The following is a 22,033-nucleotide window of genomic DNA, read 5'->3' as shown; positions in this document are numbered from 1 at the left end:
ATGGGGGGGGAGCATCCAGTTTGAGGTTATCTGAACATACCGATGTAAATAAAAATTGAAATATTGTTATAAATGCCTAAAAAGGACAAGTAAACATTTACACAACATCTAGTGCTTAAGTGCATAAGTACAGCCTTACTGCTTTCATAGAACTAAGAGGTACTGCTAATCTAATCCACTTCATTTATCATCAGCAAGCTTGAGCACCTCTATAAATGCAGAAGCTTTGTCAGTTTGCTGCTCTGGAGCAATTGGGTGTGTATTCAGACAATTCCACAATCATCACAGGAGCAGAAATTCACCCCAGAGATTTGAGCAAGCAGACCGAGTCAGTAACTCAAGAAAGCTCATGACTCCTCAGACTCTACAGGCCTCTGTTAGCATGTTATTTGATAACAGTACAATTAGACAAAGACTGATCAAGTATTGCGTGTTAGGAAGAGTTTGAGGACACAGCCTCTTGTCTCTAAAAAGAACATGGCAGTGCAGTTTAGTTTTGCAAAGCTGAATCTGAATAAACAATAAGAAGCTGTTGTAGGACTTTAAGAGAACTGCATGAATTAATGCCATAAAACTTGATGAATCAAATGAATTTTATTGTAGAGATGGGATTCTGCAAGGTACTCAAACATAGTGTGAACTGCACAGTCCTGTCAACCTTTGCACAAAATGAGGCAAAGCATCAGTATCCTGTCCTGTTGCCTCTTAGCTCAAAGAAAGCATCAAATTTGAACTCAGTAACACGAACAAACTCAAGTAGGAAAGATTAACAAATTTAATGGTAAAAAATAAAATTTACATGATTTAGAAAAGTGTTCTTATTTACTGTGTACATGTTTTTTGTCATAAAGTGCCCCACAGCTGAAACACTGTTTTCTTTTATTGCACAAAGCCCACATGTCTCACCTGTGAGGTTCCAACATTATTCAAGGGTTTTAAAACATCTGCAGTCCTTAAGAAGGCCACACATTTACAAAAAGAAAGCATTAAAGTGGTTAAAACACTTTTTAGGAGTTTTTTCTTATTTTATTTTTTACAGCGGTAGAAAGATGTTATGTTTATTTTTAACAACATTCAGGTAGTCATGTTTGAAAAACAGTTTTCAGAAACCTGCAGAAAACCCGTTTAACACGTAAAGTTAAGACATGATATCTGGAGAATATTTGTGGTTTTTACAGTGATTTTTCAAAAATGTATGCAAGTTTCCTTCCTACGATCTATAAAGTCAAGTCTCTCACTGTAATAGGATGGCATCAGGAGTTATTTCAAGCAGCACGAGTGCTGACTGACGGCACAAAGTCAGTCCCTGAGAGGCAAAATTAATCTGCACACGAACGAGTGTGCTGAGTCATGTGACTCACAGTTTATGACCTTTGCATGTTTGCTGTTCAAAGGAAGACTGTAAGACTAAAGTGGAGTGCACTGAAGGACAGTGGATACATGAATGCTGACACATGTGGTCTACATGTGAAATTTAACTTAATCCATAAAAGCAGGTTTTGTAACAAAGCACCGAACTCCCATTACCATTTACTCTACTGTACCTGGTCAGGTGTGGGTGGGTGTTTTGTACCCGTGTACACAACGAACTTCATTTTGAGGTAACATTTCTTCACCTTTATATTAAATCTGAGTGAGTAAAAGTGCAGTGTCCTGTATTAAAACAGTTTCCTTCTTTTTCTTCTCATATTATTATTATTATTATTATTATTATTATTATTATCATCATCATCATCATCATCATCATCATCATCATCATCATCATCATCATCATTATTATTACTATTACGATGAGAAGAAAAAGAAGATGGAAATTATTTTAATGTATTCACACAGATTATTTACATGCCAAAGTGGCTGGAAAATAATAATTTAAACTTTTTTTTGAGGATTGGAAATTTGGATTATTTACTTGTTACATCCAACAATGTACCAAAAGTTTGTGACTTAATCAAACTACACACAAACATCTTTATTTAAAAAACAAAAACAAAACAAAAAAAGATCATCTGTTCGAGTACCTTTCTGCTCTCACTCATAGTGGCATGTTTCCTCTGTATTGTCAGCAGCTTTATGCCTCCACGGAGGGTGCTCATTCCTGTATAGATGCTGGCTCTCTCTGGTCCCGTAAGTCGCTTGTTCTTCGGCCTCCAGTCGCCTGTAGCGGGTGTTGAAGAAGACGAGGAAGCAGCAGGTGAACAGAGTGCACAGCCCTGCCATCACCATCATGGGCACTGAGGGTAGGAGACGACAGGAAGGTCGAGTTTCAGTCCAAACACTCTCCTCAAAGACACTACGCGTCTATTACAAAACATTTCCACTTTCATGGAGGCTTCTTGTGTACATGGCTCTAGGTTCATACAGATCCAAAGTCAAAACTGGCCCACCCAAGGGTTCAATGTGAGCATTATGTGTGAAAATTGGAGTAAAGTGCTTTAATGACTTTTTTTTTTTTTTTTTTAATGTGCTGTAATTCCCACTGTGATCATGGTAGAAATACTAATAATGTAAAAAGTCAGGCAATTTTTTCAAATTGCTCTTATTATTAATCTCTGGTTCTCTTCCACGGCGTGTCTTTTGCCCCGTCTTCCTCCCCTCGCCACCATTCGTTGCAGCAGATGGCCTCCTCCTGCCGGAGGTTTCTTCCTATTAAAAAGGGTGTTTGCTCATAGAATGGTCTTTCTAAGATTGCAGTCCCTATCATAGAGTATGAAGTGTCCTGTTGTGAAATCGGCGCTATGTTAATAGAACTGAAATTTAATGTGATTATTTTTCTTCCGACAGCTCAGCTTGTTCTTTTATTTTTTTAAATGAATCCCTCATCAAATGAGAAAAATAATACTCTTCTTGTCTGGCAATAATTTTTTTTAAATTTTTTTTTTTAATTTAAACAGGAACTGATTAGTCTTATGGACTTCATACCCCTGATAATCTCTGAGCTACAAAAAGGAAATAAAAACTAAAAATATTTTCTGGATACATTTGTTTCTTAGAAATGAGTTTATCCAATTATGAATGTTTTGAATTGTTGATCAAGTAAAATGACATTTAAAAGACTAAAAGACTTTAAAAATAATTTCAGTCAGTAACAGAAAATTATCATTATGATTATTATGATCATGATATTTGAAAGATGAGCTGGGACGTCAGCTTTGAACAGTGACTGCAGCAGGGTGGATCTGCTAAATATTAAAACTGGAAACTTGGTTTAACCTCCTAGGACCTTGTGTCCACATATGTGGACATCACATTTTGGGTTGTCTAGACCAAAATACTAAATTTTGCTCTACAAGGGCCTGATATCCACTTACAAGGACGTTATACTGTCACTGTTCTATCAAAATTTCAAGCGAATGTCCTCATATGTGGATCTCATTTTTCTCAGAAACCAACAAAATCAGGTAATTCTTTGTTTTTACATTCATCAGGTCGCAATCAGCCCAAATAGCAACGAGAAATTAGAAATGCATGCCATGAAAGAGTTTGGGACTGACTCTATCCAGCACGGACCTCAGATTAAACTAATGCACATCAATAAACTTTAAACCGACCAGCAGCAGACAGAGGTTTGATGTAACATCGTGTGACCTACCCTTCCAGCTCAAGGCTGCTTCCCCGCAGGTGGACAGGGGAGAGTCTGCGAGCCGTGTGGTCAGAGCTTGAAGGAGGACGATGTAGACAACCGACTGAACCTGTCTGGAAGAAGAAAACGGTCACATCAGTCTCTGTAATGCAACTTCACATTTTTCTATTTACTATCTAATCTCTGAGGCACATGGTCGACTACAGGCACACCTGATATAACATGATCTGTCAACATCAGCACAAACTTTTTAAATGGGTCATGAAAAGCTGAAAGCCTTTGAGTGCATCTCCAGGTGACGTCAGGCTACATTTTACTTAAACACCTACAACAGTGACCCAAAAGCTGATTTTTACAGTAAGCAATCTCCTGCAAAATTAAAGCCAAAAAAAAACAAAAAAAAAAAAACTAGACAAAGATTTTCTAAGATGACTCTGTGCATCGTTTGAAGATTTAGTGAAAATTTAGTTCCCCCCCATTCTTTAATAAGACTTTAAGACACAATTAGATGATAAATACATCCCTCATATTGTCTCTGAAGTGGTTTTACGATCTTCAGGATAATTTACAGCAGAATTTTGCAAGAACTCCAGTATTTTTAAAAAATGAGATAAAACCATAAGTATGTGTTGCTCAGACATTAGTACCCCGATACAAAGACGAGTCCAGCTGACGTGGCCTCTCCAACGGGATACGAACACTCCACCGACAGCTCCATGGCAACCGGGTAGATGGAAAAACCGAAAAAGCCGAAGAAAGAGCAGACGGCGGCCACGGCGACTTTCTGCTGCGGCATCAGAGACACCTGAGAGGCCGGGACCAGAAAGAAAGGTGGGTCTTTTAGGCTTTGATACAATATATGTTTTTTCCACATATTAAAGTACATCAACAGAGTCACCTGAGTCTTTTTGTTTTAACACTCAGGTGAAGGTTTACTATAATCCTGGATGGCCACTCTTGGTCACTCTCGAGCGTTCTTAATATTATGCCACCCTCGTGTATTTAAACAGGGGTTGTTTAACTGCGTTTACAATCAATAAACGACAGACTTGTTTATTTTGGGGCTCGCTGGCACCCACAGCTTTTTAATTTCTTTCTATTAAGTCAGACACATTAGAAGTGAGAGTCAGTGGGAGACTAATTAAAACCTGTGAGGGAAAAAGCTTTTTAAAACTTTTCATCACCTCTCACTGACGACACGCAGCCTTCTTGATGACCACTGACCGTCAATGCTTCAGAATAAATACCCAAATAAAGTCCTGGAGATTCTCGAAGCTTGTTTTCAAGTGTTTATAGGAGAGCTTTGATTAAATTCAGTCATTGATTCATACCAGTCGCTCGTCTTCTAGTGCCTAAATTTTAATGCATATCCAACTCTGTACATTTAGATGTATTTACATACAGGCTGTATTTATTATTATTTTTAAATATTTATATTTAATTTATAAGCTACACATTTCATTGTTCCCTTCCTCGCACCTGCAAATGTGTGAGAGCATATGCCAGAGTCATTTTACTGATGAACCAAAGTGGCTCCTCAGTGGATTTTTCTAATGTTAGTTCAGTTTCCTGTGATGAAAACATGCCTTTCCATAAAATTTAAAATGTGAGCTCCAAGGAGGGCAAAAAAACAAAAACAGACTACTATATTCATAACATAATATTTTCCTGACTTTCAAGTTTATTTTTTCCAATTTATGTAACACACATTAGTTGGTGTGAGACTTTCACCTTCACATCACTGTTTTTTGTCTTTTATACCAGTTAACGATCATTTTAAAAGTTCATTATTTTGTCCATAATACTGGAGAAGAAGGGTTTTGAGCATTTAAGAAAGTATATGGAGTAAATTATTTGTTTATTTGAGTTACTGTCTGCTGCATATAAATCCCGCGTCTGAAGACAGTTTTCTTTATGTAGTGGATGTCCTCTCAATAACCTGATATAGAATTTTAATTTATGCTGTATTTTACTGAAACACTGCATTAACATAACAGAGCTGTCAGCATAACCTGATAAAAAGACCAAACAAGCCTTCTCTTCAAAGTGTTTGCACATCAAACACTGACTCTTTCCATTTCCTTTAAGCGCCCTCAACTTCTGTCTGACATACACTTCACGCAAATATAAACGTCTGCCTGGAAAAAACTGTACGTTAGTCTGCGAGAGGCGTTTACCAGTTTTAATATAGACAAAAAATGTACTTCAAGAATCTGCCGCACATTTCTGACAGCATGGTTTGTGTTTCAGCACACAAAAAATACTTTAGATTAAGAAATAATCATACAATCTGTCGTGAAATGAATACAATCCTGCTGAAAAGAGTTCAGCATTAATGTTCATATTAAATATCAAAATCAGAGGAGAAAAAGAAAATGTCCATAATTTCCTAGATTTCCATTGCAGCAGTCTCTAAAACTCGGAACAACAGCAGAAGACTGACGACTGACTCACCTTTGGAGCCAGCTTCAGTGGCGAATGGCCGTTTTGAGATCTATCAATCAGTCCAATGGTTTTTATGCCATAGATTATTCCTGCTCACTATGCGCCCGTCTTTATGGTCACAGTTTACACTCCATATCATAACGAAAGGCTTAATAGTTTCATAAACTTGACAGTCGCTTGATTTGATCCAGGACCAAGACTTTTTTAGGATAAACAGTACACAGTATTACGTCATTCTCACATTAGCCGATCTGTAGCATCCAAAGTCTAGTTTATATGCTGTGCCTGGGAACAGTTGTGTGAACTGGAAGAGGACTCTTAATCAATGACAGCTGTATCCATGAAAATCACTGTAAGTAATTAACAAATCTATACAGCATGTGAGAGGACAGCATGTCACCGCTTCACAAATAAAGCCACAAAATGCTTAAAAACAAGAACATCGTGCTCTGCAAGAGTGCTTTGTGCATGAAAGAGAAAATGAAGGAGGCTGAGGTGGAGCTGAAATGCTGAGATGGACTGAAGCATACTTAAGCCAAGATCATCAGAGGTAGTATTAGCAGTGGTCAGTGGGAAAGCAGACAGGAGGGATGATCATGAAACACTGGCTAGTGTGAATACACTTGATAATTTATCAAAACACGTTATATAAAAATTCAAATGAAGACATCACATGCAAGCTTTAAATCTGCAGTTTATCAAACACCACTGAGCAGTCCTTGCCTTTAAATCTAACCTCTCGTCTTCCTCTCCTGTCCTCCTACATCTTTTTCCATCTCTAAGTTACCTCACTCTCGTTTCTCTCCGTGTGAAGTGCAGATACCTGAAAATTCTATTTAAGTAAAGTAACGAAGTATTTGTACTTCGTTACTTTCTACCTTTGCCCCTCAGTGAGCGTAACTATCAAAAGTCTTAATGCAGAGCAGTCTTCCTGGCCTGACGAACAGTCAGGGACCAGCTACGTTTCTTTGTGTAATAAATGAATGTTCTCACCACTGAGAAGGCGATGCACGCCACAGCACAGAAGCTCATGTTGATCTTTGTGGCTTCCATGAACTTCTTGGTTTTGTCGACATAGAGACCCAGAATACCGGCGCCGATGATGCCAAACACAATGAAGAGGGCGCCGCACAACCCAGCAAAGTCCTGCAGTGGTCAGATTTGATAGGTTCAGTAGGTAAATAACTGTTATAAGTCATGTTTTCTACAGCAAATAGCATCTATGCAAGACTGGGAAAAGCTTTCTTTCACTTCGTTCAATAAGATGTTAGATTACTGTGCAAAGAAATTACACATTCATCAACCTTTTTCTTAATTTATTCAGTTTGAGAGCTGTAACATCACCACCATCTAGTCTCAAATATACCGTTGGGCTGCTTTTTTTTCCCCATTTATCCTTCGATGACATTGATTTGGAGTCTTTCTCCTGGCATATACTTACGTTGGTGTATCCTTTTACACACAGGATCTGATCCAGCAGCGTGGAGAAGCAGGTGAAAACGGCGATCCCTGAGCCGAAGCAAAGCAGCAGGACGAGGTAGGCTCTGTTCGTCAGTAACTACAGAAGAAACAGACCGGACGATTTGTAAGAGAAGCCTCAGGGGAAAACAAGCGCACTGCGGCAACATCAACAAGGGAAACATGTGCAAAGAAAATGAAATGAAGCGGTGAAACAACAGCGTGCTGGCTGCTGTTTACTCTGTCTGCGACTCCACGCTCACCTGGCACAGGTAATGCAAACACATTTGTGCAGAGCCTGCAGACATAGCGCACAAACTGTGTTGTTGGGAAATAAGATGCTAAAATCAGCACTGTGCAACTTGCATTAATAACAAAAGCTGCGTACTGTATGGAGAGATAATCACAGCAGGTGCAGGGAAAGTATGAGCGGCACGTTTGGGGGGAAATGTCACGGATGCAGAGAGAACATCCTCACTTCAGAGACACTCATCGCCGCCTGTTAGAGACGTCACTGCTGCCGATGGAAATGTCAGTCGCTGCAGGAAGAAACGGCATCAGTGCAGCCAGACGAGCGCTCGCAAATGTCACTGTCAGCGAAATCACTGCTGCTGCTGGAAATGTCAGTGGGGTTTGAAATTGATCGTTATTTTCATTATCATTTATTATTTATGTCAATGTCAGATGCCGCAAGTGTTGGTCATTAACTTTTGTCTTCTCTCCTGCAGTTTGTATTTTGTTGAGTTTGTTGTTCGTGGTCTCTCCATGCTCCTCTTAGATGCAGATGCCAACCCCCTCCCCAAGCCTGGTTTCTGCTGAAGGTCTCTTCCTGTTAAAATGGGGCTCTTCCTCTCCGCTATCGCTAAGCTCCTAGGTGTTTGCTCATGTGGAATAGTCTGATTGTTGGCTACTGTTATTAGTGCTACATAAATTAAGAAAATAAACTAAATTATGAGTTTTTCTATGAATGTATTTTGTGTTATCACCTCCAACCAGTCACTGCAGATGGCCCCGCCCCTCCCTGAGCCTGGTTCTGCTGCAGGTTTCTTCCTGTTAAAAGGGAGTTTTTCCTTCCCACTGTTGCCAAGAGCTCACCCAAAGGAGGGTGTTTGATTGTTTGGGTTTTCTTGCTGTTATTGAAGGTTCTTTACTTTATGACATACTACTCCTTGAGGTGAGTGCTGTTGTGTCTGGTGTTATATAAATCAAATTAAATAAATTTTTAAAAAAGGTATCAAAAAAGCGGGCAGCACGGTGGCACAGTGGTTAGCACTGTTGCCGCACAGCAAGAAGGTCCTGAGTTCAATTCCTCCATCAGGCCGGGGTCTTTCTGTGTGGAGTTTGCATGTTCTCCGCGTGTTTGCGTGGGTTCTCTCCGGGTACTCCGGCTTCCTCCCACCGTCCAAAGACATGCAGCTTGTGGGGATAGGTTAATTGATTAATCTAAATTGTCACTAGGTGTGAATGTGAGTGTGAATGGTTGTCTGTCCCTATGTGTTAGCCCTGCGACAGACTGGCGACCTGTTCAGGGTGTACCCCGCCTTTCGCCCTATGACAGCTGGGATAGGCTCCAGCGCCCCCCACGACCCTGAAAAGGATAAGCGGAAGCGAATGGATGGATGGTATCAAAAAAGCAAAAGTTGCTTTATCCGAGTTTATCATTACATTTGCTGAAGTGTACCAGTAATGACAGAGGTAGATACCTCAGGTTTTGTTGTCACGTCATTTAGGAGCTTGTTTGATTAGTTTTGACATTTTAGCTTAAAGAATAATATAACTCCAGTTTGGCGTCACTCTGTACAAAAATGACATGCAGAGAAATTAAGGGGAGTAATTACACTGCAGGAGCATGCAGGTGGATGCTGGAGTGGTGGTGGGGTTAAACCATCAGACGGAGATGCAGAACAGGCTAATGATCACTTATAATCGCTGTCTATTCTAAACACGTGTATGGAAAGAATATTATATAGTTATGTAATTAAATATTTTAGACATTTGAGTTTTTAAAATTCATAATCACTTACAGCAAAAAAAGAAAAGAAAATCTCACATGAAGAGTGCTAAGCTACATTTTCACCAGAAATAAATCAGCCGAGCAGCTGAAGTTATAACATTTACCTGGATTGTGTTTTTTAATATCTTTAATTCGACTCTTAACCTTTTCACGTTGTTTTTATCTGCTTAAATACTGACTAACTGTAACAGTAAGATAATTACAGGCAGGACTAGCTTAACAGTTGTAGGATATGTCTAAAAACATCTTAAACACCCCTCCATGGTTAGGCTCACAGGAAGCGGAGGTCTTTAGTTTGTTATTCATGATACTAGGCCAGTTTTGACCACACTAATAACAGATCCAAAGTGTGAAACAACAGTAAAGTTGAGGGCCAGAACTGAACAGAACTGTGAACTGAAATTCACTCTAAAGCCAAATGAATCTTCAGTTTCAGAGATTAGAATAACTGAAATATCAGTTAACCAGGAAATCAGTAAATATGGCTCGATGAGACACCTCAGGCTCTGTTTGCACTCAAATGTTTAGAAGTGTTTTTCTGCTTTGTGTTTTCTTACCAGCTTGATCCCTTGTACAAACGGCTCAGAGTTGGAGGTCTCTGCGCTGGCTGAGGGCGGCGTCGGGGGGGCACTGCTGCGTATCCCCACTGTCGCTAGGACACAGATGATGCATGTCGGTATTGCATAGGCTAGAAGCTGGAAGAGGAGAGAAACACACATAACGTAAAGAATAATGGGTGATTGCACCTTATCTGACACAATTTATCATCATTAGAAGGTGAGGAGATCAGAGGCAGAGTGCAGGGTGAGAAGGTGCAGTCACACAGTTCTCTGTAGCAATCACCTAAATCCAAAACAAGAGCTTTTTAAAGGTTTTAATAATTTCGCCCATACCAGACAGTTACTAGTCAAGAAGGGTTAGCGGAAGAAAAGGAAAAACAAATATTGTGATGATAAATGGGTGACTGCAGCTTAAATCAAACACCATTTATCATCGTTAGCAGCCGAGGTGACCAGAGCCATATTTCAGTTTTATGTACACTGACAAGCCACAACATTAAAAGCAGTGACAGGTGAAATGAATAACATTAATCATTTTCTATTAATACAATTTTATGCTTGGGACACAAACTGTATATAAATGATGGACATTTCGCATTTTTGATGACTCGAGCTGAGCGTTTTAGCCGTTGCCATCCAAGTTTTGATCTGAGAAACTGAAGAGTGGTTTACGCTTCTATGGTAACGATTCATGAATCACAACAATAAAGCTACCCCGTTTAATGTCTGCTTTGACTTAAATTTACAGAATGAACAGCCGTGTGTAACTACAAACTATAATAACCTATAAAATAACCCGGCTAGACTAGAGGACATACCCCCTGCTGGCTATAGTGCATAATCCACGCTCTAGTTGCCTAATGTAACTGCCACCTGCTTATATATCAGTAGTCACTTCAATTTGCTCGCCTCAAAGCTGAGAAAAATGTAAATCAGGACCCGCCCACTCGCCGGCAGTTATGTTAACCATCGTCATTTGAAGTTGGTTGCCATCATTGACTTTCTGTTGTCTGAGTGGATGCTAGGAGGTTCCATCATCTTTAATATACAGTGTAGATCTGGGTTTTAAAAAAAAAAAAAAAAGAAAAAAAAAAAAAAAGCACTCCCCGAGGACAGGAGTCTCTTTGAATGTTGTGGCTAATCAGTGTATTGGAGCACTTGTCCTGTAATATTCTGGGGATCTGTCACAACCACCAATGTCCTTCACACTCACAAATCTTTTTATGAACCAGCCAAACCCGGTTGTCCGATTACTGGTGTTCTCATTTATTATAAGCATCACAGACTACTCTGCTTTCTGAACACCAAAGGTTTCTTTGTTAAACTCACCAGCTTTGGGATCTGTGCAGATGTTTCAGCCATCACAGGAGAGATGATGTTAGCGAGGAGGATTCCCAGGGGATTAGCTGAGGACAAAAAAAGAGAAGTGGAGTTTTACTGCTGTCCTATATCACTTTCTGTTCCCCGTTTCATTCACAACACAACATCTGAGCAACATATCTGACCTTTAATCACCCTTTAACATCAGCTTCCCATTTTAATGTCTTTAACAGGCATACATATAGATCATAGGCATCAATAGACCTTGTTAGCAGTCATTTTAATAATGTAACAGCTGCGTCCACACAGGAGTTTGCTGACATGCTAAAATGAAAGCGCTTTGTAAGCAAACCTTCAGGGAGCATAAGCACAACGCAAAAAATAAGAATGACCATGATGATCAAACCAGCCTTTATTTAACTACAGTAGTTTTACCCATTAAAACTCCAAAAGGATTAAGAAACATGACAACTTTTGAAGTCTCCCTGTCCTTAATTGTGTATTTTCTATTTATTGCATATTAAAATTTAAAAATAAATAAATAAAGAAAATAAAAAATGGTGGTGGTGGTGGCTAGAATGTTACGTAGCCTTGTTCTCAAGTTCATGCATTCACAAGAGTTATGTTGAGTTATCGCAGTTACAAACTTGGGTGTCCTGCCCGCATCACAACATTACCCCATCGGCCGTTTACAGGTGAGGGGTAAAAGCCCACCATCAGCAGCCCTCACATTTCTAAAACTGCACAGTTAGCAGGTGGCCAACAAAGACAAAATTAGCTCTGTTATTCCTGCTGTCAAGAAATTCCATGAAAGCTGGAAAAAATATTCCCTCAGGAATAAATCATGTGAAAAGTAAAAGTGTTAATGATGAAAAATTATCACCCAACAAGTTAGAACAGGTCCTAGAACTTTCTATGAGGAAATCTAGACTTTTTTCTGTCTATATGCTGTGCTGTAACATAAAGCAATCCATTTAAATGCTGTATGAAGGTTTCATTTATATGTATTTACCACTAGAGCAAATGCATTTATCTCATTGCAGAAAACACACGAGGGTTGAGGTTGTTTAGTTTTGCTTTGTGAACATTAGAGCCCAGACTGAGATGGTCCACAGCCCAGTTCTGGCCCTCGGGCCATAGTTTGCCCAAATGTTACACAAGAACACTAGAACCACCACAATCAGGAGCCACAACTCAGTGCCCACAGACTCCAGTGTTAAAGATCTGACCTTCATAGATAACTTCCAGCTTCATAACAGCTGTAGCCAGGGTTTGGTTCAAAAAGGCTCAAAGTTTGGTGTTTGGCTGCTTTGATTGATGTTTTTTTGGTAGTTATTTTAAGCATCCAAGAAGATTAGATTAGATTGTTACTCAGCATTTTTAACAGGTATTTATCAGTTCGATGCAGTCATTTAATTTATGCCGATCCATCATCAAAACTGGTCATTTTTATTCCAGAAAACCAACATGGAGAGAAACATAAAAATAAAGTGGTTTCTAATTAAACCTCCATCTTTGTACAGACTATTATCCTTTATATTTCTATACCTTATATCTCTGTCTGTTTCCTTTTCACTGGCTTTATTTACACTCTAGAATTTCAAACTAACTTTGGAAAAAAGTCTACATTTATTTATCAAATTCAAAAATATTTGAATTTTTTTTTTTGTGTGAATTTGCCTGAAAGTATAAACTTAAAAATGCTTCAAAAGCCAAATTCTGTGAACTCCTTAATTAAAACTGCCATAACAGATTTTTTTTTTGGCATAAAAATAAAATAAAAAGAGTATTGCTCCTTTGTTGTTTGACATGCACATGACTAACACACAGCAGAACATCTGCACAGGTTTGTAGATGCTGTACTGAAGGTGTGAAAGGTAAAATCGCTCACCCATCGAGGCGATCATGTTAGCTGTGGCCCGCTGATGGTCGGGGAACCACAGGGCTGCCAGCTTGGTGGGAGCGAAAACAATGAGGGGCTGAGCCAAGGCGCCGAGGGTCTGTCCCAACATCACTATCGGGTACTGGATTTTAAAACTCTCACCCGGAAGCGTGCCGAGGAACCGCAGCACGGCTCCGAGCATGTTCAGCCAGGCACCCAGGATCAGCTGTGACAGTCAGAGGACAGAAGGGTGAAAGTTTACGAGAAAATCCTTCATATCTGGGAGTGAAATAACTGTCAGACAGTTTCAGAAGGTCTTCTCAAAGATCAGTCCAAGACAGTGGGAGGTCTTCATCTTTAAAAAGGTGCAATTAATCTCAGATTCACGAAGTAAAACTAGCTTGCATGGTGTGGTCAGAAGCAGGTGGGACAGGATGTCATGTGGGTGAAGTGACAAATATAAATGGTAGGGGTTTGCATGCCTTCTGGGCTAAAAACAGCAGTCCACAACATTTTCAATTACTCATAGTTTTATTAATCATGCCACTATAACTAACCGGTGTCAGAGTCATTGCACTCACTGGCGCTCAGTCGCAGGTCACCTACTCTGTATTATGTGTCACTAGATTCAGAGAAAAATAATAAATTCCTTCATGAACACCTCATCTCCAAAGTTTCCTGCAGTTTCTGCATAATCTCGTTATCAGACATGCTAACAAACATTACCGCTGCCAATGGCCTGCGTGCTTATTGGAGGTAGCGATCCATTTTTCCTGACTCAGAGGTCATCCGCCTCCTCTCCCTCTCCTATGGCTGGTTGAACTGGTTATTGGGAAGCTGAATCCGGTCTGACTGCTGCGTTTATCAGTTCACTTCATCTTCTGTTTACTTTAAACAAATCAAATTTGCAGGACAATTTCCTGTACAGCATTTTTCCTGGGAGATGACTCCAGGATGAAAGGAGCATATAATGGCCATATCTCAGGCTTCATTCATTTTTAACTTGTACCCATTTCCATCAAGCCTATGTTTATATGCACGCATACAGCACTAGCTCTAAACCATTAAAATCCTCCCCTGGAAGGTTTCTTCTCTCTTCTAAAATCATTCACTACTCACTTAAAACTTTGTGTTCCATAGTTTAGAATAAACCTCACACTGTGCTCTGAGGTTTACCATCTCATACTAAAACATATAATATTAACAAAAAAAACAAGCAGTTGGTACCGTTATCCTCAGTCCAAGAGTATCCAGCATCCAAGTGGTTGCAAAGCTGAGTGGTATGGCCACCACCATGTAGACCAGTGATAGCCAGTTGATCTCGTCCAGAGTAACTTTCAGGTACTGGGCAGACTGGTTCGCCACTGGTGCAAAGGTAAGCCATATCTGAGGAGACACCAAGATTTTTTTTTTTTTTTAAGTATGGAAAGCTACATATATATAAGTGAGAGTGCAGGAGGTCCAATGAATTACTTTTATGAAGATTATCACTCATTCAGATTTTGTACAAAATATTAAAAGGACAAAAAAAAATGCAAAATAATGGCTGACGTTTATACAAAGTGTTCAAACTAAATGTGGCAGGGCAACATTTCAGGGAAATCAAATAATAATTTTATTTTTTTATATGAGGACAGCAATACAAAATCACTTAAATAAAAGAAGTGTATAAAAATACATATATACTTAAAGAAATTAAGGAGTAAATATAACTGATACTACATTAGACCTGATAGATCTGGCTGTATTCCTGATATAAATATGATCAGTGCATTTCTATATATTGATATATGATAAGTATGGCATATGAGACCAGGCTGCGTGTTTAGATCCATCGTAGAAAAACCACAGCAGACGGGGCAAAGCCTGAACGACCTTTTGTAAATCTGCATTGTGTAAAGGTTTGCAGTGACTCCAGCCAGCAATTTAAAATGTCAGCTCTGTCAAAAAAGGTAAAACCGAAGGTTTACTTCAGCAGCGTGCCAACATGGATATTTCAGAAGCTGCTTTCCATTCAGTGCTGTCAGCTTAGTTTTGTGCAGGTGGAGAATAATTACACTAAAGTGCTTTATCACAGTGCCAGTCAGGTACAAATCATTTAGGTGGATATTTAACAACCACTCTGTTAGACATCATCGATTACATGACATATACAAAGCATCCCTATTTCAGTACATCATCTTAGTGGTCACTCCTCCTAAAGCAGGTGCACTTTAGTGATCAGATTCCTGGAGCCTGTTTTAGTCTTGTGATCTGGACACAACTTTAGAAAAAGAAAGGAAGTGACAAGACATGCTCATCTCACATGAGAAGGAGATGATTTCTATTCTTTATGTTCCTAGTGTCATGTGTCTGCCCTCACATGACACCACTTAGCATGCATGAGACAGGAAATAATAGGACACTTTCATCATACTCTACAAGCTGGACAAAGCTGCAATGCTGTGCTGAGCTGGTGAAAAGACATGTTCAACAAAAAGACTTCAGCCTTTAGAAAATTCTCTCATATTTCACCTTGATTGTGGATGAATGAGAGTGAGTTTATCAATAGAGGCCTACAACATTTATTCAAGAACAATGTTGAAGCACTTACATTTGTGGTGAGAAGGTTATTTATGCACCCATCATGGGCATGAATGTCATGTTCATTTTGGGCTGTCAGTGATTTCTCTGAACTGTTCTTTTTCCAGGATGAAATGATTCTACAGCATAAATGTTTGATGGCTTTAAAAAATTATGAACTTGGTGCACAAGTTTGAATTTATTTTGGATTTTCTCTAATCTACACAGGCTCACATATACACTTATACTCACTCAAATCTTTTAATAAGTGGTGCTGAAGGTTTTACAATTTCGTTTAACTTGAACTTAACAATTGACTTCAACTGGTAGTTTCTATTTTCTCTACTTTTTTGACAACACTTATGGGATTGACCAACACTCAGAACAATGGGAAAGTCCAAGGAACTGAGTGAAGACCTGAGGTTTGTAACTTCTAGTTGAATGCAAAGTCGGTAAATTATATTAGTCTTTGCAGTTTTGCTGTCGATCAAAAGCGGAGACATGAGTGGGAAAATCCTCATGGATGAAAAATACTTCAAAAAAAAAAAAAAGAGCTGCGGTTGTGTAAGCCGGTTATAAGCTACGACTAAAACCACATGCTGTGCTGACAAAAAGGAAACAACAGCTGCTCTCCTGCTAGATAGTAAACCAATGTAATAAATGTAATAAATAAACTCATTGTAAATGTAGGAGCTGTATGTATTCACATAATAATGACATCTTTGATTATTTAAAATTGCTGCTGCGATTGCATTTCTCTGCTAATAAACTCCTCCAGACTTTTTTTTAAAGTAGGGCTTTACTGCGAAAAGTCTTGAATGTGAATTCATCTGCAGAAGAAGAAGAAGCTGAAACTTTAATGTGCACACGTACTAAGCAGTAGGAGCTACCCACACTCCCGCTGAGATTTTGCCAGACTTGTGCGTCAGACTACACCGTGTTACATGACAAGAATTGTACCTGATAAACATCACCATGTTGTCACTGTAACTGATGATTTTCGTGTAGAGCAACTAAAAAGTGCACTAAAAATAGCTGAAATATCTCGAATCTAACCTGAATTTGTATAAAGAAGTCCTATTTTCATGACAAACATATAAAATACTTAATAATTGTAGCTTCTCAGGACAAACCAGGACATGTTTATACTTCTATTGCTTAAAAGGTTTAAATTATCCGTGTGTGTAACACCTTTTCAGACAGAATCCAATGTCACGCTTATTTAAACATGTTTAAAAAGGAACGTATCCATGATTTTTTTTTTACTACACATATAACCTATAATTCACCTGGAAACAGGCAGCACATGTGTATGTGTGTATTTTTGGCCTGATGCACAAACAAACTGAATGAATTTGACCTGTAAACTCTACACCGAGACCACAAAGGCAGTACCAGTCCTGTCCTCTATTGTGTGGACGGTGAACAAATCCTAATTCATGCCGAGCTGGCGGGAGCTGGTCAGCTGATTTGAACACACAATGCTAGTCTTGTCCCCAGCAGGGAGGAATGCTTCTAGAAACTGTTTTCACACATGCCCCTGTTTTGTTATTTCACAGGTCGTATCAGATCAGAGTATCGCTTCCTCTCAATCCCACACGCTTCCATGTTTCAAACTGTGCTAAATTTAGATTTCATGCAGACTCAGACACCTAAAAAGCATCAAGGCGTGCACAATAACTGTAGGCAACATTAGGGGTGGGGGGAAAAAATCGATACTGTGTAGTATCGTGATATTTTGTTTGCTAATAATGTATCGATACAGGGACAGCAGAAATCGATATTTTGTTACAAAAAAGGTTTTTGTGCTCTGACTTCAGAGCATGTTGATCCTTTTTCTGAGCAAGAATCCTGACATTCCTTCACTGTCCAAATGTGTTTAACTTTTTTTTGGCAGCAATAAACATGATAGTTTACTTATTTTAATTTAAGACATGTTTTATTTTAATTAAGTTTAAAACTTTTTTTTATTTTATGTAAAATTATATTTTGTTTTAATTTACTTTCAAATTCTTCAGTTGCTGAAGGGGCTGCATAGTTTTCATAAATTGCATAGTTCAGAATAGCTATAATTGTACCAGATGGTTGCATTCAGTTAAGTTGGACTAGACTGTAATACAAACCGTTCAGTTTGTCAGCAATAAAACTGACTGAAATGAGAGAAAGACTGAGTGCAGACTTTGTTATTAGATAAAATGAATATTGATAACGTTTACCTTTATGTACAGAATCTGAATATCGCAAAATATTTTTAAAAATTGCAATAATATCGTATCGTGCGTTAAGTATTGTGATAATATCGTATCGTGGGATGTATGGTGATTCCCACCTCTAGGCAACATGTGATGCTAACACGCTAAAAATGAAAAATCCTAAATTATCTGCAGAGATTACAGTTAATGCAATCTTGTCACAAGTGAAACTTTAATTTCAATATTTAAAATGTTTTAATTTAAATATGTTAACAAATTTTTTATCTGCAATTTGTAAAAACTGTTAGATGATAAAATAAAATTGCTTAGATTTGTGATTATTCATGACTTGGGATTATGTTTTTCCATGTTTGTAGCACCTTTTAAGGTCTGTTAGAATAAACTAACAAACAGAAATAAACTGCATTAGAAGAACTGGTTTATGACCTTCTGTTTTCTAAGTATTATTATTAATATAATTTGAACTTTAACTTAAGAGGGACTTACATTGCAGGCCCAGCACGTTGATATTTGATTGATCATTCTAGTAAGCTCTTAAGCAACAAACTCTATTCTTTGTCATGACACCGTGGGCAGAAATGTTCACCTGTTAACTCTGTAAAGACTCCAACAGCAGCTCCGTCAGGCTTACAGATCACTTCTCTTTCAGTACCTGCTTAAGAGAAGCCACAGCTTATGTGCACACTTTATGAATGACTGCAGGAAGAAAACAACCGCTAACAGCTTTCACTTTTCTGTCACTGTGGAAACTTCGCTGACACGCTGAGTAAAAACTCACTTCCCACAATAAACCCACTAAGGTAGTCTGAGTCACAGCTGTTGTTATGTCGTGGAATAAAACACCAGACAAGGTTGTAAAATTAATTCTTAATGCAATTACAGATTTTCCATCTTCTCTACTTTAAAAAGAAACTGTGATATCGCACCCTGCACGTTGACTCACAGGCTCCTTCTCTAGTTTGTTGCTGTTCTTTTCTTTATTATTTGTCTTATTAGGGACAATAATTAATTAATAAAGTTAAGAAAATGAAATAAATAATGTTAGGGAATATTAGGATTCCTAGTTTCATTTAATTTTATCAGATTTTCTATAGATACCACAACATATCATCAATTCTCATCTCCACTGTCATCATATAGGGAAAACATGATATAATGAAAATAGAAACATGGGAGCAAACATTTTTCTAACACATATAAATGCACTGGTCAGGGTCTGTAACATAAGTTTCAGGTGTACACTCTGCACAGATATGTGGATGCTTATATTAAAGCAAAAAGGGCTTTATGCAACATTTAATTACTGAAAACATGATTAACATTTTCAAACTCCCCTTTAACCCTTTAGAGCCGATCGGAGCGGGCACGCTCTGTTTGGCGTAACTATTTTTAAATCCCGGTAGCACTGCAACCACGTAAGCTAGCGCAAAAAATTTTTTTGCATATGAAACCGGAGGAGTTGTACTTACATCTTATGCCATCAGCTTGTCCTAGGTCACGGTTTCCTTCCACATAAAGCTTTGCAAAAACTGCATAAAAAGCGCTTGCAGGAACAAAAACATAATATTCCAGAAACACGCTGTGCCGGTCCGATCAGCTGTTCATAACACTTCCTACATTGGAATAGACGTCAGCGCAAACTTTTGCATTTCCGCCATTACCTGCCCGAAACCAGAAGTGACGTCATTTTCGCGGAAATGTAGTCTTTTTTACTATCAGGGCCTCAGAGCCTATACTCGTCTTTTTAAAAGTTATCTTTGACTTTATGACTTTCTGTGTCGTTTCTGGGATGCTTAGGACTCATATTGCACTGCTGGAAATAGTTTATTTTGATGCATATGCTGCTTTTTTGCAAATTTGCAGTATAATATTTATTTTCGTTTTTCCTGCAGTGTATAAAAATTGGTGTATTTCAAAAATAAAACTATGAAGACACTCAAAATAAATTTCCTGTGGTGGGAAACTATTTTGTGCAACTTTTTTGTATTTACAGTTTTGAGGGATAAGCCTCTTAAATTTCTCTAACTACAAATATATGTTAAAAAAGCAAAAACGATTTTCAATTTTTTTGTAGTTTATTGCACTTTTTTGCAATTTATGTAATTACTATGCACTTAATGAATACATATTATTAAAATGTGGGCTATAATGGTTGTATTGATGTATAGCAACTTGAAATGCTCCCAAAAATGGCTCCACAGCAGGTAAAAATATAATATAAGCTCTGGTGGACTTGGTTCTATGGTAGGTCTTAAAGGGTTAATTACCGTGCAAGACTAAATTAAGCCGTTGAAGTGGTTTGGGCGTCCGATTAGTCCTTTATCCATGGTTGCATTGACGTGTGGTTGGGGTGGGGGTACAAAAGGATGTCAGTGCCACCCCATGTGTCCCTTTTAGCTCCGCCTCTGGCACACTGTACTTGTCAACCCTGTTGCACAGATTTACATCTTGTTTGCTTATCAGCCTTATTTATCAGCCACGGAATGACTCTCTATGGCCTGAGGGCCTTAAACGGGAAGTGGGGACACCTGTTCCTCGGAACAATAGCTCCCATAGGCAAGAGGAGTCCCGTGGAAGCAGGAAGTAGGAGAACGATTGCGGGAGGAACTCAGCACACCCTGTTTAACACTAACATCACCACCGGGGAGTTATACCAAGTCAAACAAACATATAGGGGGAACACCACATGTCCCGTGTCTACCTGTATTCATAAACACACCTGGTTTCACCTTTCACAGACTCACCGTTGCGTTGGAGCAGTTTAGGAGACACAACACCAGCAGCACAAACCACCTCCTCTTGTAAAGTTTGAAAAGCTGTCCATTCTTCAGGTCAGAGTTTGGTTCTCTGGAAACAGCAGCGTAAACAGTCCGAATGTCGTTGGAGACTTCGCCGCTATTATCCATTATTATTATTATTACTAGTATTATGACAAGTTAACTGGTCAAGCCAAATAGCTGCTTAGCTCCCAGAAGTTGAACAAGCACCGAAGTTTCGGTCGCTTTTGGTCAAAAAATCCCAGAAACCTGAGAAATGGTGTATGTCTACTAAAGTAAACAAGATATAAATCCATCCTGCTGTCTCCCGACAGACTGTAAGGACATTTTGTGTCTCACACAGAAGCCGGTAACTCAGTTTGAAGCCTGGAAAAAGTCAGCAATCGTCTGAACATTAATCAGGGAGCTATAAAGATCTTCGACTGAGAGGATGAGCCACTCCGCCCTGAAGAAAAGCGCTGTCAGCATGCAGAACTTAAAAAAAGGTTCTTCAAACTGAATGAGTCTTGCCTTCATAAACGATAAATAAATAATAAATCACTTCTAATAATTTCCGAAACATTGATCTGTATGTTTTTTTTCTCAATACATTTCAAGTCTAGAAAAAATCTAAAAGATTCAATTAAGCAAAATTTTGGACTGCGTTTATCATTTAATAAAGGATAAACACAGATAAATTAAACGTTAATGTGTACTGGTGTAATAGACTAAACCAAGGGTGTCAAAGGCCAAGATCGGCCTGCCAAAGCGGCCAACCCAGCTCACCAAGTGGCTTTGCAAAATTTCCAAATTGCAGAGAAGTCATTAATAACTCAATGCAGTGTTACTTTTGCTGTGGGGTGTACTAGCATTCCACACCCATCCATCCACCCACCCTTCTTAAATACTTGTGCAGTTAGGGGTTGCAGGAGGAGCCTGTTCTAGATGACATAGGGCAAAAGGTGGGGTGCACCTTGGGCAGGTAAGCAGTTCATCACAGGGCTAATACAGAGAGACAGTTAATCTGCATGTATGTTTGGACAGTATAAGGAAACTGTAGAAAACCCGTGCAGCCAAAAGGACAGCATGCAAACTAACTCCGAAAGGCCCCAAGTGGCCAGGTGGTTTAAACCAGGAAGTTGTTTTTGCTGTGATGAAACAGTGCTAAACTGCACCCTGCATCGGTGTTAAAATATATGTACATTTAAGATATTTCCAGATCTAAGGTTGAATCATAAGG

At 38.8% G+C, this 22,033-nt stretch overlaps 1 protein-coding gene across 1 annotated transcript; it reads right to left on the bottom strand.

The window, feature by feature from the left end:
* Positions 1-1,778: 1,778 nt before the first annotated feature.
* slc49a3 (solute carrier family 49 member 3) lies at positions 1,779-21,224 on the bottom strand. The gene is made up of 10 exons (XM_005924055.2): positions 20,782-21,224; positions 14,490-14,648; positions 13,272-13,488; positions 11,390-11,466; positions 10,058-10,195; positions 7,470-7,586; positions 7,022-7,174; positions 4,231-4,388; positions 3,593-3,696; positions 1,779-2,234 (listed from the first exon to the last, which is right to left on the bottom strand). The coding sequence occupies exons 1-10, from the start codon at positions 20,941-20,943 to the stop codon at positions 2,032-2,034; spliced, it is 1,488 nt and encodes a 495-aa protein (XP_005924117.1). The 5' UTR covers positions 20,944-21,224; the 3' UTR covers positions 1,779-2,031.
* Between the last annotated feature and the right edge of the window lie 809 nt (positions 21,225-22,033).

This window comes from Haplochromis burtoni, unplaced genomic scaffold, assembly GCF_018398535.1.
Source record: "Haplochromis burtoni strain Fernald_Lab_line unplaced genomic scaffold, NCSU_Asbu1 Contig_73, whole genome shotgun sequence".
Classification (NCBI taxonomy): Eukaryota; Metazoa; Chordata; class Actinopteri; order Cichliformes; family Cichlidae; genus Haplochromis; species Haplochromis burtoni.
Note: the sequence above shows the minus strand (reverse complement) of the source record. Positions and strands in the feature narration are given on the sequence as shown.

Excerpts from the sequence above, each read along its gene's own strand:
- slc49a3 (XM_005924055.2), bottom strand. The coding sequence starts at position 20,943 with ATGGATAATAGCGGCGAAGTCTCCAACGACATTCGGACTGTTTACGCT. Across the intron at positions 13,489-14,489 it reads CTCTTGGACTGAGGATAACG|CTGATCCTGGGTGCCTGGCT; the intron begins GTACCAACTGCT and ends TGACTGTCACAG. Across the intron at positions 11,467-13,271 it reads TAACATGATCGCCTCGATGG|CTAATCCCCTGGGAATCCTC; the intron begins GTGAGCGATTTT and ends TTTTGTCCTCAG.